The sequence below is a fragment of the Rhipicephalus sanguineus genome, chromosome 9, assembly GCF_013339695.2.
Source record: "Rhipicephalus sanguineus isolate Rsan-2018 chromosome 9, BIME_Rsan_1.4, whole genome shotgun sequence".
In the NCBI taxonomy this organism is placed as follows: Eukaryota; Metazoa; Arthropoda; class Arachnida; order Ixodida; family Ixodidae; genus Rhipicephalus; species Rhipicephalus sanguineus.
The window spans coordinates 79,701,845-79,721,450 of record NC_051184.2 but is presented as its reverse complement, the minus strand read 5'-3'; the positions used below and the strand labels follow the sequence as shown (position 1 = coordinate 79,721,450).

At 47.5% G+C, this 19,606-nt stretch overlaps 1 protein-coding gene across 1 annotated transcript in view; it reads left to right on the top strand.

Annotated features, from left to right (window-relative positions):
* The first annotated feature begins 571 nt into the window (after positions 1 to 571).
* The window catches only part of LOC125759945 (uncharacterized), a 35,034-nt gene continuing 15,999 nt past the window's right edge, over positions 572 to 19,606 (top strand). Inside the window, exon 1 of the mRNA XM_049419473.1 lies at positions 572 to 770. Coding sequence (XP_049275430.1) covers positions 572 to 770 — 199 coding nt within the window. The remainder of the gene's footprint in view (positions 771 to 19,606) is intronic.

Below are 19,606 nucleotides of genomic sequence, written 5' to 3'. Positions count from 1 at the left end.
GGCCGCCTGCAGCATTTCGCGGAAGAAATGGTGGTGCCTTTCCTCCGCTCTTTGCTGGCGCGGATGCGGCCAACCAGCAGGCTCTGCTCCAGCAGCGTGCCCTGAACAACACTCTTAGTCTTCAGGAACTCTTCCGCCGACTGTTTCCGTCGCCGCAGCCACCAGCGGTCAGACCTCAGCAGCAGCTCGCTCCCATCGTCGCACGGCTTCGGCAGCTGTGATCAAATCTGCGACTGAGTCTACTGTGGAGGACGCACAAAACCCACATGGATGCGCCGCACGAATAAAACGACAAAATTCGCGCAAACATTCTTTAGACGATAACTTTAAGGATGTATGAATAAAGAAATGAAAAATAAAATAAACTAAAACGTGGGTGTTTTGGAATATATCTGTTGTGTTGAGTTTTTATTTAAAAACTCTCTTTTCGTTCGTCTGTTTGTTCGAGTAATGGAGGACAGCAAAATTCTTTGTTTCGCGAACCTTAATATTTCTTTCTCATTCGCATTCCCGACCGGAAATAATTATTATGGATCGTTGACCTTTCACCAATGATCCCACATGCTGTGACATGGCAGCCCTTACCACTGGGAGCGACACGACCTTCTTGCAGTGCCAGAAGCAGATGCCCACCTATCCAGGCTTGCAGGCGGAACGCTCTCGTCTTCTACTGCAAACCTTCCTCTACCATCGTCTCACGACCAGCTGCGATCGTTGGGTACATGAAAACGAGTACCACAAAACGGCGCTTCAATTCATACGCAACAAAGGTACTGTAGCACACTTACAGTTGCTACCTTGAGGAAGGCAAGTCCACTTTTCGAAACGTTGGCTCCAGTGACATTCCCGGTTCAAGGATTTTTAAATGCGAAGCATTTCTTAGCGAACCTCTGGCACTTTGAGCGTTTCTATCTACGTATCTATCTATCTATCTATCTATCTATCTAGCCGCCTACGTCTGGGTGCTCTCATGATCGCCTCCTTAACTTGGTGTAGACCAAAATTTGCATGGGAGGGTAAGAGGATTTGACGAATACGACTGCCGGGTCATGACATGAATAACGTTAAAATCTTGTCGCGTACGTCGTCAAACCCTTTCCACTAGACGCGTGTGGCACATACCCGTTTACCACGGGCCGCGGTGTACGGGTATGCGCCACAGGTGACTGAGAGCTTATATCTACCCAGGAACGGCGAGAACAGACATTGTGAACTTAAATGCTAGAGCGTTAAGGAAAACCAACATCGGCAGTGTTGACTCAACAAATGGAAAGAATGAAAATTAGGACCCCAGCAGGAATCGAACCCAAGCACTCTGCGTGGCAATCAGGTATTCTACCATTGAGCCACGCCAGGTCTATAAATTAGTTTGGAAAAACAGCCTACGCAGGCGTAATAGCGGTGCAACGTCAATTGTGGTTCTGGTGCTGGCTATCTAATTTTGCAAGAAAGCAATAAACACTACATGATACTCCTACGATACGTACTCCTGCGATACAGGCGTCATATCCGATTAACGTCTGTGGTTCTAGTGCTGGGTCCGCTTTTATAGCAGTCTAATACATTACGTTTTTATTCCTATGATTCAGCAAGCTATATTGAAGCATTGCTCCACCCCGGGGGAATACATTAACGAAAGTTACATATGATATCCATATCACCGCACCGTAAAGTGCACTTCATCCGCCAGGACGACGCAGTGTCCTCTTCATTTCTTACGAGGCTGGGCGATGGCCTCATGATGACTGAGGATGATGCCAGATTGATTGACAGCCGTTTGTAGACTAGGCTACGTAGGCCACATAGGCCCAGGTAGTTTACAAATACGACAAACACCATCCACTGATGTTGGCCTACGTAGCACTATCCAGGCCTACCAGCCTCGACGGCCTATACCTCACCAACGCGAAGGGTGGCTTCAGGTTCCGACATGTCGCCGACTCTGTCGACAGACAATTTGTCGACGAAATGACCGAGGCATCCACGAATTCCAACAGCTCAACTGTACCACATACTTCACTACACATGGACCCCTCGTCACCACGATCACGACCGGATCCTATAACAAGTCGTGACCAGCTGCTGGTGCTCACTGATCACGGTGATGCCTTTGTTCAAGAACTGTCAAGAACTTCTTGCACACATGCACACGGGTTCCTGAAACGTGCGTGCGTTCTTGGGACACGTATAAGCACTACATAACAGCTTACCGCTTCTGGTGTTGGTAATACCCACGTTGCCATTGGCAGCGTTACCCAACCGTAAACAACTGGTTATATAACACATATGCGGCTCTTCAACATATATAAATGTGCGAATAAAATTTATACAAATCTTTCGCGTCATTTTGTAACGTGTCGCTCAGTAAAAAAAGGTTACGCGACAGTCACCTACCAGCCGCATGCTTCGCATAACATCGACTCCCATGGTACGTGGGATCTGCCGAATTTTTTCAGCTCTGAAATCCTCCGAGCTGTTAAGCTTTTCGCTATGCTGTTTCACGTCGACAGGTAATTAGTATAATCCTGAACCGGCACCCGCTACTTATGTCCCATTCTTGCTCTTCACCTTCTGCTTCGATTCCAGAACACGTGCGCCGAATTGTCTCGCGTAGGATGCAATTGCTTTGATGGGTGAGAAAACGAGTACAGAGATAGAGCAAGAAAGAGAGAGAGAGAATGCAAGAGATACAAAGAGAGAAATGCTTGGCGAAAAAAACTTCTTGACAAGGCGGGATTCTACCCCGCGTACCAACGCTCCGAAGGCGGGCAACGTAAGCACTCGGCTATCCAGACACAATGGCAGAACATAGCATAGCCTTTTATGGTATAGTACAGCTAAGGGGTGGGAAACGGAAATGAAACAACGATAGAGAGAAATATATATATATATATATATATATATATATATATATATATATATATATATACATACATATATATATATATATATATATATACTCTATATATATATATATATATATATATATATATATATATATATATATATATATATATAGTAGCCATTCTGACAGGCCACTGATGTGTTACGGACAGTTAGCGAAGCCAACTGTCTATAGAACGGAACAAATGCTTATGAAGGTTATAAAAATAAATGTACTATTATAAGCGTATTTTCGGCATTTTGTCGATGAAATCAAGCACTAAAAAAATTGGCATTTTGGATACGACTTTTCAAAAATAACTCGGGATGTAAAGTAATAAAGAAATGTGAGGTGAAAGCAGATAGCTCTAGCTGCAACGCAGAACATACCTTAGTTGACTCCCTGAATTGAGAACCTCAGTCACGATAACGCTTTATTTCTTTCACACCTACTTGCATAAAAAAGTGGGCGAAATGCATGTGTCTTTGGCATTATACCAGACTCGTAACGCACAACTAAAGGAAATAAAATTTACTGTTAATCTACTAAGAACAAGGTGAGCTTTCAATAATTCACGATGAGGTAGCTCCACGCTCAGGTGCCTCGTGAAATAGGCACCTGAGCTGTGCAAAGGAGATTATTCGAAAAGGGTAGTAACCTGTGGTGTGCAGTATCTCAGGGAATTGCATTTAGTTCTACGACGATGTGTGTTTTTTTCTGTTTTGTGACGCTACGTTAACCGAATGGTCGCGATTAAATCATTATTCGGAAAACTGCGCAGCTATGGCACAAATCACTACTGGTAAAATAATTGAGCTCCTGCGCTTATGCAATGCGCGCTGCACAGCTGCCGTTGACCTGGCAAGGGGGGGGGGGAGGCTGGGTCCCTCCTTAAAAAATGGAGAGGGGGCCGGGCCCCCCTGGCTTTGTATCCTGCCTATGCGGGAGACCGTTTCAAGCGATCAGAACTGATACCATCATCACTGCGAGCGGAAATCTTAGAAGCGTGTCATGATGACCCATCGGCTGGTCATATGGGTATTAGTCGGACTGTGGAAAGAATCGGCCAAAGATATTATTGGCCGAAATTAATGTATTCTGTACAGCATCATGTCAACTCATGCCGAGATTGCCAAACACGCAAAATACCACCACTGCAACCGGCGGGTCCGTTGAAACCGATAGAGCCACCTAAAGGGCCATTTGAGCAGGTGGGAATGGATTTACTTGGATCATCTCTTGTGTCATCATCGGGAAAGCGATGGATCGTTGTAGCAACAGACTGTATATGACCCGATATGCCGAGACGTCGACTCTCGCAAAAGGAACCGCGAATGAGGTAGCGCAGTTTTTCGTCACTCAGATAGTACTACGACATGGCGCACCTAAGGTTGTCGTAACTGACAAAGGAACAGCGTTTACTATCCGCTTGAAGCAGTCTGTAAGGAACCTAACGCATACCGACCACAGAAAAACTACGGCATACCATCCGCAAACAAACGGCTTAACTGAAAGGCTCAATAGAACGCTCGCTGACTTGATTGCCATGTATGTGGACGTCGAACATCGGACATGGGACAGTATTTTGCCGTATGCTAAATTTGCATACAATACCGCAATACAAGAGACGACACACTTCACACCATTCCAACTTGTTTACGGTCAAACGGCAACAACGCCCTTAGACGCGATGATACCTGTCAACAATTCGAATGAGGATGACCCTGACATCAGCGAATACATAGATAGGGCAGAAGAAGCACGAAAGTTGGCAAGGCACCGCATCATTCAACAGCAAGGCGTCGACGCAAATCGCTATAATCTAAGGAGAAGAGATGTACAGTACAACACTGGAGAAGAGTGTGGGTGTGGACGCCTGTACGTGTACGTGACCTAGCTGAAAAGCTGATGCGGCGCTCTTTCGGCCCTTACAAAGTGCTTCGCAGGTTAAGTCTCTTAAATTACGAGGTAATCCCTGAAGATCAAGTGTGCTCGACACCACGCACGAATCATCCAGAAGTCGTACATGCAGCACGAATGAAACAGTACTACGAATGGCACTGAACGATAGAATTGGTACATGGGCTCAAACACCAGATCAAATGTATACTCTCAAAGCTGTTGACCGTCTGTACGCATCGGGACGATGCGTTTCAGGAGGGCGATAAATGCCACAAGTTATTCGACACCCTTTGAAGTAGCACGCTGCTTCCTGCTTTTACAGCGAAAGCTGTTATGAGATCATTTTACCGGCCGTTTTACAGCGAAAGCTGTCATTAGATCATTTCAACGGCCGTTTTTGGCACCGTGGTTGTCCGCCGCCGCCGCCGCCGCCGGTGTCCGTAACCAGTATCGCTCGAAATAAGAAAAAAAAACGAAATAAGAAAAAAATTCCAGAATGGAACGAGATTCGAACCTGGGCCCTCTGCGTGGGAGCCCAGTATTCAACCTCTGAGCCATGCCGGTGCTTGAAACTGCTTTGCAAAAAGGTCCTATACAGGCTTCATGTCGGGAAGGAACCACATTAGCATATGCAATATAGCGTGGTAGAAGAAGCACCAAGCGTCGCACAACGCGAATTCTGTAACCAGGCGTCACACAATGCGAATTGCGCAACGAGTAGGTTGTAGAATGCTTCCAACCCATTCAAAGGGCTCTGCCATAATTCTTCATCGTCATCAGGCACAGCATCAACAAAGTGCGCATAATGCCTTACATGCGTTTAGCAGGTACCAACGCTCTCCGTAGAATGACGAAAAATGGCACAGTCCCTGCTGTCCTACTTCTCAAAAATTACAATGATTCATAGCGTAGTGGGTTCCTCGCAAGTGCACTTGTATTGGTTGCCAAGGAAGCCCATAAGCGCATGATCCATTTCCTCGGGGTTTCAGTAAACTTCTTCGCCCCCCATCCCCCCTGTCTCTCTCCCACGTCAACGTATGTTATACAGCATGACGGGAGAGGGAAATAGCGACCGGGCGTCACCCAATGCAAATTACATAACTGGTGGGCCGTTTAAAGATTCCAACCCATTACAAAGGGCTGAGCCATAATTCTTCATCGTCATCTGTCGTCGCCTCAACAAAGTACACATAATGCCTTACAGACGTGTAGCTGGTGCCTCGCTTCTCCGCAGAATGACGAATAATGGCTTAGTAGGTGCTTCCCAACTTCACAAAAATTGTGATTTATGGCGTAGTGGGTACCTTTCTAGTGTACTTGTAGCCCCAAGAGAGCTTAACGGGATCTAGAAACGCCGCTCTTCCAGCTTTCGCTGTGTCTGTGCTGCGGGTTCAGCGAATGGTTCAGCACAGGCCTGGCGTTTTATGAACTCCGCCACACAACTGGCACGCAAAGCGGGCAGTACAACGCCCGATTGCGCGTGCAACGACACCACGCGCTGATGAAGAAGACTGGCGGCTCATGGAATGGGCGGCGCGAGACTACATGTGTGAAGAAGCAGACGAGGTTCGGACTAGGTAGCGTGGGACATCCTTGCGAAAAGTTGTGTCTTGAGTTGACGGGCACCGGTTCGCCCTAAAAAATAGTCATATTAGGAGCCGGCACTGTATTTGTTGGTTACAATTATATATATATATATATATATATATAGAAAAGAGACACAACTAAGCAGTTATCTTAACTTTATGTGCCAACGATTTCGACCGGTGGGCCGGTTTTCGCCAGGGCTTATGAGCAATAAGCGCATAGTTGTGTCTCTTGTGTCTATATATATATATATATATATATATATATATATATATATATATATATATATATATATATATATATATATATATATATATATATATATATTTGGCTGTGTTGATGCCGACGCTTATGCACTGCCACGTACTGCTGAGGGACAGGGGCCTCTGTAAGGCTGTTTGCCTTTCGCCCTTGCCCCTTCAGTGAGCTCTGTATCCTGCTTACTGTGGATAAAGTACGACTACAAAGTACTACTACATGTCTTCAACTTAGATTAGCCCCACATTAAAGTACTCATATTTGGGATTTGAACCATGACTTCGGGGCCGTTGGCCTCAAGCTGAGGCTCTCAGAAAAATTACACCATCTCCCGCTAAAGGGGACCATAAGGCGATGCGAAGCCGGAGCACTTGCACGATCGCGTTCCGTTGGCGTTCATTGGGCATGCTACCGACCTCGCGTCGTGGAACGCGAAGAGGGACGCTACGCGCGTCGTATCTTCCATCTAGCCTGGCCGTTAATTCTCACAGGGCGAGCGGGGAACGCGGTCGACAGGCGGGCGAGAGGGGGGCAGCGTAGGAGAGGAGAGGGAAGGGGAGGGGACGCGCATGCACTCGAGCTCACGCGGCGTTGCGCAGGAGAGAATTTCGGCATGTCTAGCCCGCGTTTCAGAGGAAGAGTGGAAAGGGGGAGGGGAGAGGGTATGTGGAGAGGGGGAGGGGGAGTGGAGAGGAGGTGTGTGGAGAGGGTATGCGCATGCGCAGTAAGGGCGGTCACGCCGCACACCACCACCACCACCACCGGATTGAGCTCAGCCTTAACATACTTCGCATCTAAAACAACCAAAGGCGCGCGCTTCTACAGCGCAACCTAGGCAATTAATCACCTAAACCCCACATTACGTTTCCGTAGCCCAACTGCCCAGATTTAGTAGCAGGCCCGTGTGAAAGCCGGCAGCGTTTGTAGTGGTAGTCCAGGTTTGTCGCGGCACCTGCTCGTAAAAATCGAGAGTTTTATATAAGGTGTCGCGTTCCTTGCGGAAAACAGCTTCGTTGCTTGTGAGAATTGAGCGGACTTTGAATTTGAACGCATAATCTAAGCATAAAGTTATCCAGCAAACTCGCGCCACAGTTACTGCTGAAATGGGGGACCTGTATTTTGTCGCCCCTGTTAATTCGGCTCCATTGACGCTAGGCGCGCTCCTCGTGCCGAAAGTACAACAACGTCCGGGACAGCTCACTGCGCTCCGAGTGTTAAGCATGCTTTAGATCGTCGTAAAAGAGATAAAAAACAGAAACGTTTAATGGCAAAAGTACTACTTAATTTTTCCAGCTTAGCAAGGCTGCTTATCGCAGATCCGTAATAGACTGCATAGTATATTAATGAAATACCATACCTGTAAGATATGTAACGTCGCTATATCCCATTTTAGCGTCTAGCGCACAATAAAAGTACAGAAAGAAAACCGACGAAAACAGCGCCCGTCTTTGTCCATTGTCACTTCGTGCTTGGTGTTGTGTCATAGGTGCTGAAAACACTCTATATGGTTCATCACTTTTTTATGCCTGGCGACTTATTTCTGCGGACGGATAGGCACCTCTGCGTAGCCTAAGCGCACACGTTTTCACAACGCTGCTGCGCGTGGACCTCGAAAGTGAAGCCTTGTTGATTACAAAGACTAAAGAAAAGCATTATTTCAATCGGTTTTAACAGCAAAGCTGTTTAGCAAAACGGTCCTTCTTTACCCCGTACCAAAAAAAACTATCGTCATCATAAAAGGGTACGCGCCACTGAAATTCCGTAAATCCCAACACTCACCACTGGTCCACTAAAAATGACGAAGACCAGCAATTACTATGCCTAAGGACACACTTACCCCAAGAAACGGGTAAGTGCCTCAGGAATTTGTGTGGCCTATCAGAAAACTATCATCATCATAAACGGGTATGTGCCGCAGAAATTACATAGATACCACTACACACAACTTCCACTAAAACGGAAGAGCGAAAATACTAGGCCCATGACCGACTAGGATAAACCGTAAAGCAATGAAAGTGCTCCAGCGTTTTTTAGATGTGAAGCATCTGATAGCGGAGTTCGATCCGGTGGTGGTGGTGTGCGGCGTGACCACCCTTACTGCGCATGCGCAAACCTTCTCCACTTCCCCTCTCCACCCCCCCTTTCCCCTCCCCCCTTTCCCTCTCCCCTCCCCCCCTCTCCACATCACCTCTCCCCTTTCCCCTCCCCCTCTCCTTTCTCCCTCTCCACTTCCCATCTCCCCCTCACCACTCCACCTCTGAATCGCGGGCTCTACATGCGGAAACACTGCTTCGCATCGCCTCATGGTCCCCTTTAGCGGGAGATGGTGTGATTTTTTGATGACACCTAATATTTGCGATGGCTACTGAGTTCTTGAACTTGTAGGACTGTGTGTATATATATATATATATATATATATATATATATATATATATATATATATATATATATATATATATATATATATATATATATATATATATATATATATATATAATTTTTCTTTCTTATTTTTTATCCTAACAACTATGTGGAAAGGGGTAGCCGTCACCAAGCAATGGTGACAACAACTCCTCCATTTATTTTGTATTTCAATAAAAAAGGGCAACAGTAAACCCAACAAAAGGCTGCGATGCGGCGGCTTGGGCCGAAGACCCCGAGTACGTCCAACGAGCGAATACTTGGGAGCGGGAAAGGCAACTGCGGCTACGAGAAGACCCCGAAGCGATGGAAGGCGTACGCCAACGACGACGTGCCCGTGTCGTGTCTGTGTCTGTATGTGGTTTAAGTCGAACCTCTCTGCGCTGAGAATCAACGTATAAACAAACTAGCATCACCTAGCTAAAGCCTAACAAAGACTCAGAAGCAACACATAAACAACCGGCGTCACCTAGCCATGGTTCAACCCCGCTACAGCCAAGTTCAAGCCAAGACTTGGAGGAAGGAGACACGAGGGAGCATTGCGCTTTGAGAAAGAAAGAAAGTAAGGGAGTTTTACGTCAAGCGCGCACGCGCCAAGCATTGCTTGCCTTCATTTACCCGATAGGGTAAAATCTCCAGAATTTTCAAGCGACACTTGTACTGACCGACCTGGTAAGTTTGTGATGGCGGTGTTCAAAATATCATACTCACCAACAAGCCTCCTCAGTTACAGATGGCGCGCATCAAAGAAATCATAAATGAAACGAAATAAATTTTCATTCCGGCGGCTGGCGTTCGAACCTCGGTCCTCCCGCCTACAAAGAGAGTGCCTTGACCATTAGGCCACGTGCATATGCTTCTTCATTGTGAGCTGAACTGAAGCATACGAATGCGTCCTACCGAAGCTGCAAAAAGTCAGTTTCACCGCAAGAGCAATGCAATGAATGCAATAGCAACAAATTGTAGTGTTACACGAAGTGAGGCGCGCAGCTAACTGTTTTGTATCCGATTTCGCGTAACTACAGAACGCTGGTGTAAGACAATACGGCCGCTCCAGGCAGAGATGCTCTCCGCATAATTACTTCGCGTCGAGAGCGCAGCACGTAGAAGGGTATACGAGCCGCCCGCTGTGATGGCTTTCAACATAGCGCGCGCGCCAGCGCCCTTAGATTCAAAGTTCAATGTGGCTGCTCGCGCGACAACTCACCCCCCCCCCCCCGCCCCTCACCTCGCGTCTTTTTTCATGGTCGTTAAAGACGGTCGGGGCGGTTCCTGTCTCCTTCGACGGCAGGCCTCCCGAGCGGGGTGATGTTATCGCATGCACCCTGCGAGCGACGGAAATAGACCGGCTCGTTTGACCTCTGCTTCGGCCGCGTTCGTCGGCCCCACTAGCGCGCTTTTACCCGCGGTAGAACATACAATGCGCGGGGGGATCTTATCAATTTGATCTTCATACCGGAATGACATGATGGCGACGGCAATGGTGACGGCCAAAACCCGTTGATACTGTCCATACAATTGAATAAAACATGCTTGTTCAATGCGAGCTGAACTGAAGCTACGAATGCGTTCTACCGAAGATGAAAAAAACTCGGCAGATCCCACATACCGTGGGAATCGATGCTGTGCGAATCATGGGCGGGATGGTGACTGTGGCGTAATTTTTCACATTGAGCGAAACGTTACCGAATAACGCTAGAGAAATGTGGAAGTGGTATACGACACTCATATGTTGAAGACTCGCCTATGTATTATATAACCAGTTGTTTACAGTTGCGTAACGGTGCCAACAACAACATGGGTGTTATCAACACCAGACGTGGTATTGATAACACCCATGTATTTTTCAATACTGAATAGCGCGAATCCGAACAGGACATAGACGGAACACAGATGCACAGGACAGGCGTTACTCGTAACTAAGCTTCACTCAGGAAAGTTTCCCTAGATATGTACAGTCGAGTGGCACACGCAGGCGCACTGCACGTATGTTACAGTCACAGTTGCAGTTGTTACAGTTGCGTCACAGTTGTTATGCTTATACCTATTCGTTATGACGGAGAACGAGCGCACGTTTCACGAATCCGTGTGTATGTGTACAAGGGGTTCTTGACAGTTTTTGAACATTGTCATAATCACCGCGATCAGTGAGCACCAGCAGCTGGATCGGTCTTGTTAATCAGATCCGTTCGTGATCGCGCTACGAGGGGTTAAGTGTAGTGAAGTGCGAGATGTACATATAGCACAGGTGATCGAAATCCTGGATGCATCTTACGATGAAATAATTTATGATGCCTCCTGTCCTGGACGTGGCAGCGAGGTCTTTTGATGCTCTGTCCACATCTAAAGCCGTACTGCACGTAGCAGGGGCGTAGCAAGAATTTTTTTTCGTGGGGTTGAACCATACTTTATGTATGTTCGTGCGTGCGTTTGTATGAGTGCGTGCCTATATACGCAAACAAAATTGAAAAATTTCGGGGGGGGGGGGTTGAACCCCCCCTTGGCTACGCCCCTGACACGTACTATAACGACCAGGCGTTGTTGGGTCTTGATAAATCAATGTTGAAGTCAGCGGTAATGACGAGAGGCCTGCTTCTATCGGCAGACATATTCTAGGAAGCACTGACCCCGGTTTTTGCGTAATCCACGTGGTCCACGTTGCGGACCACGTTTACGAGTGGATTGTAGCTGAGCGTCTTCGAGGGGTGTTCTGTCTTCAGCTTCGTTACTTTCCTTGCGTCCACCGCGGTGGTGTAGCGGTTACGGTGCTCGGCTGCTGACGCGAAGGTCGAGGGCTCGATTCCTGCCACAGCGGTCGAATTTAGATGGAGGCAAAATGCTAGATGCCCGTGTACTGTGCGATCTCGGTACACGTTAAAGAATACCAGATGGTCAAAATTTGCGGATCCCTTCGCTACGACGTATCTCATAATCATATCGTGGTTTTGGGGCATGAAAACCCAACAATTATTATTATTATCACTTTCCTTGCGTGTCAATGCGTGTGTTCGCGGTAAATGTGTTGGCTGAGACTCTGTGTCACCTGTGGCACATACCCGCATAACATGAACTCTGACATGCGGGTATGTGCCACACGTGACTGAGAGAAAGCGTTTCATGACGTACGCGACAGGTATTCTTCGTTATTGATGTCATGACCAGTGAATCGTATTCGTCATACACTGATCCCCTGCTATGCCAATTTTGGTATATTAAAAGTTCTGGAGACGACCAGGAGAGCGCCCAGACGTAAGCGGCTAGATAGATAGATAGATAGATAGATAGATAGATAGATAGATAGATAGATAGATAGATAGATAGATAGATAGATAGATAGAAACGGCCAAAGTGCCTGAGGTTCGCTAAGAAATGCTTCGTACTTAAAACAACTGGGAAGCAGGAACCTTCCTGTGGGCGCTTCATTAATGTATATCGTGTTGGCGGACTAAAAGCAATCTGTTTGTAAACGTGTAAAGATGATATCAGGATTTGCACATTTCAAGAACCTTCCAACTTCGAGAAAAATTAGAGCATATCCTCGGAGTGATTGATGATGAGTGGGCGAAGCTGCGGAGGTTCATCGGTAAACCGTGAATCTTCCGTGAATTCTGCCCAGTACATCATCACCGACGTGAGATGGGGCGCGATTATACTAAAGGTTCGATGAGAGTTATGACGACTTGCAGCTCACTTTAATTTTACATGTACGCTGTGAATTTTCATTGTCTAGAAAACCATTCCTTTAGAAAACATCTGGCGTCTTTCGTTAAGCAGCTGGTGTCTTTTCGTTTTGCTTTAGAAACATCTGGCGTCTTTTCGTTTTGCTTTTAGTAAACATATGGCGTCTTTCGTTGGTTTATTTCATCAATCAACGGCGTTTTGAACAAAATTTTTATTGTTTATTCACGCACAGGAGAAATCTCAACAGGCACTACCTTGGAGGTAAACAATGGCTGCTAATGGGAATGAGGGACAGAAGAAGTCGGCTTTTAGCTACCACTTACACTTCTACTTCTACTAACGTTTCCTACTGGAGCATGCCAATGGCTGCTAACGGGGAATGAGAGACAGAAGAATTCGGCTTTTAGTTAACGCGCACGCTGCGAATTTTTTATTGTTCAACAACGCACAGGAGAAATCTCCCACCGGCACCACCTTGGAGGTCAAGATCTGGTACTAGCGTTACGACTGGTTACGCACTACGAGGGACGAACGGGCGCCGCTTTAAGGAGCTTCGCCCCTAAAACAAAATATTGAATTCCTTACCCGCATTTCTCTGATCGCATGATGGTCCTTTCGTTGGGCCCGTTCTAGAGGCTGACGAACGGTGGAAAGAACATGAAAGACGCCATGCTCAGTCAGTCGAAAACCAGCGTTCCGGGGACGGCTGCCACCTCTACTAATAATAACTGTTGGGCCTTAACGTCCACAAACCACGATGTGATTATGAGAGACGCCGTAGGGCAGGGCTCCGGAAATTTGGCCCACCTGCCGTTCTTTAACGTGCACCTAAATCTAAGTACACGAGCTTCAAGGATTTTCGCCTCCATCAAAAATGCGGATGCGTGGCCGGGATACGATCCCGCGACCTTCGGGTCAGCAGTCGAGCACCGCAACAACTAGACCACCGTGGCGGCTGTCACCTCTAATAAAAACTAACGCTTACGTTAGGAGGAAGTGTTGCACAATGTGAAAGAAAGAAAGAAAGAAAGAAAAGAAAGAAAGAAAGAAAGCAGGAAAGAAAGAAAGAAAGAAAGAAAGAAAGAAAGAAAGAAAGAAAGAAAGAAAGAAGAGCAGTATGTTAGGCACGCATTTGCCAAGCTTCGCTTGATCCCCTTTTCCCGATAGGGCAAGGTTTACTGATTTTATTCTTTTTCAAACCTTCCCTCTCGCCATTACTTTGGAATGACCCCTTATTAAGTTTGTAATATGGCGGCTAAGGCTCACAGAAGAGCACAAAGGGAGCAGGTCCGCAGCACACTCTTTGCTATTCTTCACCTGAACCCCAACTGCCGTTTCTTTACGCCAACTGCTCTGAGTAAGCAACAGCTCACCGGCGCAAGCGGATGGCGTTTGTGGTGGTTCTCCCATCATTGTAGCTGCGCGTGGCCGTAACACTCTAGAGTTTATCTAAAGGTTTTGCGTTTCTTGCGGAAAACAGCTGCCTTGCTTACCAAAGTTTAGAGTACTTCCATATTAAGTGCTTAATTTCAGAAAAAGATTATGTAAGAAACTTGCGTCAGACTTACTGCTCAAGCTGAAGACCAGACAGTTGTCGCTTCTAATCATTCGGTTCTATGAACGCTCCGCACGCTGTGGAAGTCGCGTTCTATACGGGTCGGCCTACTGCTCTCCCAAAGTAGTGCGCGCAGTGCTGTTAATCAACCACCACATTCATAAATAAATAGGGAAGCACTTAATGACAAACTTTCTAATCTCCTGAGAAGCGGGGCGGATTGCCGCAGTCGCGCAATAGAGTGCGTGGTGTTTTAAATATAATAGTGCGAGCGTGGCAATGTCCGTGTATTCCATTTCAGCATCTAGCGCACAAGATCGTCGAATACAGGCACTGTCATTGTCGGTTGTCATTCGATCCTTCCATTCTGTTTTGCATGCTGGATCTTCAAAACACACTAAATTTGTTTTATACCTCGTGACAACTTTCTGTGGCAGCACAGCTGACTCTGCCGAGCCGAAGCGTACTTTTTCACTACTGCTGAATGTTTTTTATAAACATGATATACTTTGTTAACAAATGCGCCAGACAGGAGAGAGCGGGCTAACGCTGGCACGGGAAGCTTTAATCACGCCAGTGAATTCAGTTCAAGGTGGCCGAAAGTAATTCTCAGATGGTAACAAATACCATTTGCTATCACTGCACTTTATGCGAAGCTGCGATTACGAATCTTTCCGCCAAACCTTGTTTTCTGGACGAGTGATTGAGCTGCTCCTTGGTGTTCGAACTTGTAGTAAAACCCTTTACTGATAAATCAGAAATGCGTACCATCTTTTCTCGACACTTTTATAGGCGTGCATGTCCAAGAGTACCAATTTGTACACAACCAAGAAATGAGCCGTTTTTTATTGGCGAGTAAGTTGTGCGAAAGCATTCACTGACTGAATGTGTCGGGATCGCTTTGTATTCTCTCTAGCATCCCTGTGTCATCAAAACCATTTGCTACGGGGTTTAAGACATTTACAGTTCCTGCGTTGAGCGTCGTCGCCGTTGGCGTCGGCGGCGTTTCCGATAGCGCGAATGAGGACGAGAGAGAGCGAAGGCGGAGTCTGCCGATATCACGAGCCACTGGCCTCTGTTCTCGCTTTCTTCCCACGTCACGTGCGTTGGCCCCTCGGTCGGAGCTCGTGCGCATGCACTGCTTTCGCGTGCACTGCGGTTGGCTTCGCTTCTCGAAACGGGGCTGTCAACGTTTCGCTTGGTTCGCGACGGCTGCAATGAACAGTGCGTAGCACTCGAGCGCTGGCAGTTTCTGTGGCAGTATGTAATGAATCTTATATTGCTACAACTACGGATCGTCAAAACTGCAAGCACAGCTGGCCTTGCCCGAACACGAAGCTGCGCTCAGAATTAGCATTAGACAGTAAGCAATCGTCGGTGAATTTTTTAACTTGTCAAAGATTAAGTCGTCGCTTCAGTTGTTCGTCAAGACAACATATTCTTCATGTACAAATCCGTTTGAGGGGCATTTTTTCACTGAATATTTGACTTGTCACATTGGCCCATGAGCCGAACTTTAAAAGCTTGAAATGAAAAAGAAGCGGGCATAAACAGCCTCCTGTGAAATAGCTGCCAGACAGGACGGCCAACAGTATTCTGTCAATAGACGGGGGCATAAGCCAAGCTCTTAAAAATATCCTGGGCCGGCGCCAAGGGGGCTCTGCCCTCCATCAGGCAGTCGGGGGGGGGGGGGTTGAGGATCAAGCCCCCCAGCCCGCCCTCCGTGCTCTCCGCCTATGGCTGTAGCTATTGTAGAGCATCGGACGCGTATTTCTCAGTTTGTGGGATTGATCACCGCCAACGCAAAGGGTGTTTCTTCATTTCCTTTACTACAGGTAATCTACATCTCAATTTATGTCTTAATTACTACACTACAGTTCAAACCAACAAATAAGCATGCCCTGTGCTGTCCTTGGCTTACTTGTCTGTTGCTTTCAGTTGACTGTGCTTAACAAAGAAACGAGCCTTTTGAACAACTCCCGTTGTTTCGTTCACCCCTGAAACTAGGACACTGGCCAATCTGTAAAGCAACGAGACTATTTCCCGGAAAGAAGCTACGGTGAGCGATCTGTTCAGGACGTTTCCGCGAACCTCGACGACGAATCGCGTGGGGCAGGAAGGTTCGCTCGTTTCTAGAACGCGCACAAAGCCGCGCCTCAGGTACATGCAGCTAGTGAAAAGGATTTTGTTTACTTACGACAGCCCACTACGACCGACGTTGCTGTTTTTAAGCGATGCTTGTCATGACTCACAGATCTTCGTGGCAGCGTCGAACTTGGAAAACCCGGTGCCGGCGAACACACAGAAATGGGGCCCTCGAGAGTGCGCGATGACATGCCTACTTCTATGGGCCGTTTTAAAATAAATTATGCACTCTCGATTGTGTTTTTGAGGTAGACTCGCTGCTTCTGATACATTAATCTGGTCTTCTCTCGAGATCAGTTGCGTCATGTTGCCGCATTTCATTGTTACCTGAATATGAACGCATGACTGTCGTTGTTGCCTGTAGCAAGTGGAATGCTGTAGTGTAACCACATGGATGAGGGTCCAATTCCCGACTTGGAGGAGAGAGACAGGAGGGAGCATTGCTTGATGAGAAAGAAGAAAAAAGGAAAGAAAGAAAGAACGAAGGAAGAAAAGAAAGGAAAGAAAGGAAGGAAGGAAGGAAGGAAGGAAGGAAGGAAGGACGGAAGGAAGCTACACGTCAAGCGCGCACGCGCCAAGGCTAGCTTGCCTTCGTTTACCCGAGAGGGTAAAAGCTCCAGAATTTTGAAGCGAAGCTTGTATTGACCTGCCTGACAAGTTCGTTGTGGTGGCGTTTAAGAAACCCTGCTCGCCAACAAACCCTCCTCACCTACAGCTGGCGCGCACGAAAGAAATAATAAATAAAACAAAAAAGAAGCATGGTTGATCCCTCTGTCTAAGGAATCGGTACAACACGAAAGTAAAACGTGTCCTTAGAGAAGTTGCTGAACGTTTACTGTGCAGTGATATAAGAGAGCTTGCACAATGTGTAGTGGTGTTTGGCAGCTATAGCACCGTTTACCATGGATACATCCACGCTGACGCTTGCTGGTACATCTTTATCCCGACGATCATCCACAAGCATGATGAATGATTAAGCAAACCCTTGTGGTAGCTGTATCTAGTAGTTAACGGTGAGAGCGTAACCGGAGAAAGTGGTGTGACAGCTAGAAGAGTGTCGCTGGTTGGACGCAAAATTTGGGCTAAGGTCTTCATCCCGCGGCATGGTAAAGAGTTATCGTACACCACGGCCGGACTAGAGGGAAGCGCAACGCGCGTCTTGTCTCCCCTGTAGCCCGGCCGCGATTTTTCTCGGCGCGACCGGGGAACGCGGTGTTACAGCCAGGCTATCCAGTCACCATAGCCAGACGAGGCAGGCGCGCGTCGCAGAGCTATTTTTGGTATGGATGCAAGCTATGAGCGAGGTCAACGCTTGGGCTTAAGGTCACAACCTCGTGGTGTGTTGAGGCGTTGACAAAATTGCACTTCTTCAATTGGAAATGCGCCAAAAGCGACAGACGCGAAGGAACGACGGATTGCAGGAGCTAATCGCGGGCGCCATAGTCATGATACATTGCTTCACTTTACCACTCCCAGGGCGACAGCGCCCAGCCTACCAAGAGCACACTGAGAGGAAAGTGCTCAATATAAAAGGTGTGTTCTTAAAGCCTCCAGAGGGTGAGACCGCAGCGCAGTGGATAGCGTGACCGGCATATGTCGTCGCGGATCATGACGAGCATTTCAGTGACGGAAATACGTCACTGAAATGTTGGTCGATGCCGGCATGAATCACGTCCGCGGTAATAAATTTTCTTTCGAGGCTAGGGTTCGAACTCCGCTGCCCCCGGTTCGAAAGCGAGTACTATCACGTGTATGCTACGCGCAGATGCTTGTTCACTGCGAGCTGAACTGAAGCGTAGGAATGCGTTCTACCGAAGATGCGAAAAGCAACTGGGAAGCAGCACACTTCCTATGGGCGCTTCATTGAAGCATTTCGTGTTGGCGTACTAAACGCGATCTGCTGGAAAACGCGTAAAGTTGATAACAGGAATTGCACATTTCAAGAATATTCCGACTTCGAAAAAACAATGAATTCCAGGCGTCATTGCATGCCGAGGCGTTTGGGCACAGATACCTCTTATTAACCTTTCACAAGATCGTCTCCCACTATAGAGAGGAACGCAGGCGCTTCCCGCCTCCACACCCAAGGCTATGTAGATCGCAAGCGATCACTCTTAGGAGGCTTCAGACGAGGTCATACCCCTTGCGAGTTTTCCTAAGCGGGAATAACGAGTTATTCATCCATTGGTGCGCGGACTGCGGGGAGGCGTTCAGCACTCTGGCACATATGCTCTAGCAGTGCCCTGCCATACGGGATACGTCACGTGCTAGCGAACAGGACTGGAAAGGGGCCATCTCAAGAACCGCACTCAAGATCCAGTCGACGGCTGTACAGAGGGCCTGTGAAAGAGCGGAGAGGGATGCCCTGTCGATTCCGACTTGGGAGCACCCAGCGGCGAGCTGGAGGCCCTAGCGGGTCCTCCCCGGCCAGTACCTCCGGACTTCATTAAAGTTATTTGTCTGTTTGTCCTTACCCGAGTTTCCTTGATCGCGTTATGGTCCGTTCGTTGGGTCCTTCCAGAGGCAGACGAACGCTGGAAATAACACGAAAGACGCCACGCTGATTCCGTCCAAAAACAGCGTTCCGGGGATGGCCGCCACGTCTAATAATAATCGTTATGAAAAAACCCGTAAACAGCGGTGGGTGCTCAGCCCCCTGTTTGCTGAAAGCTTGAGCCCCCACCCCCTGTTTACGTATTTTTTTCATCGCAAGCTTCCATCCTCCCCTTCCTACCGTTTTTTGAATAATAATTGTTCGGCGTCTGTCATAACCACGATGTGATTATGAGACGCCGTAGTGCAAGGCTCTGAAAATTTCGCCCACCTGGCTTTCTATCACGTGCACCTAAATCTAAGTACACGGGCCTCAAGCATTTTTGCCTCCATAGAAAGTGCGGCTGCGCGGCCGGGATTCGATCACACGACCTTCGGGTCAGCAGTCGAGCACCGTAACCAGTAGACCACCGTGACGGTTAGAAGGAAGCATTGCCCAATGCGAAAGCAAGCAAGCAACAAGCAAGCAAGCAAGCAAGCAAGCAAGCAAGAAAGAAAGAAAGAAAGAAAGGAAGAAAAAGAAAGGAATAAAGAAAGAAAGAAAGAAAGGAAGAAAGAAAGAAAGAAAGAAAGAAGAAAGAAAGAAAGAAGAGCAGTATGTTAGGCACGAATTCGCCAAG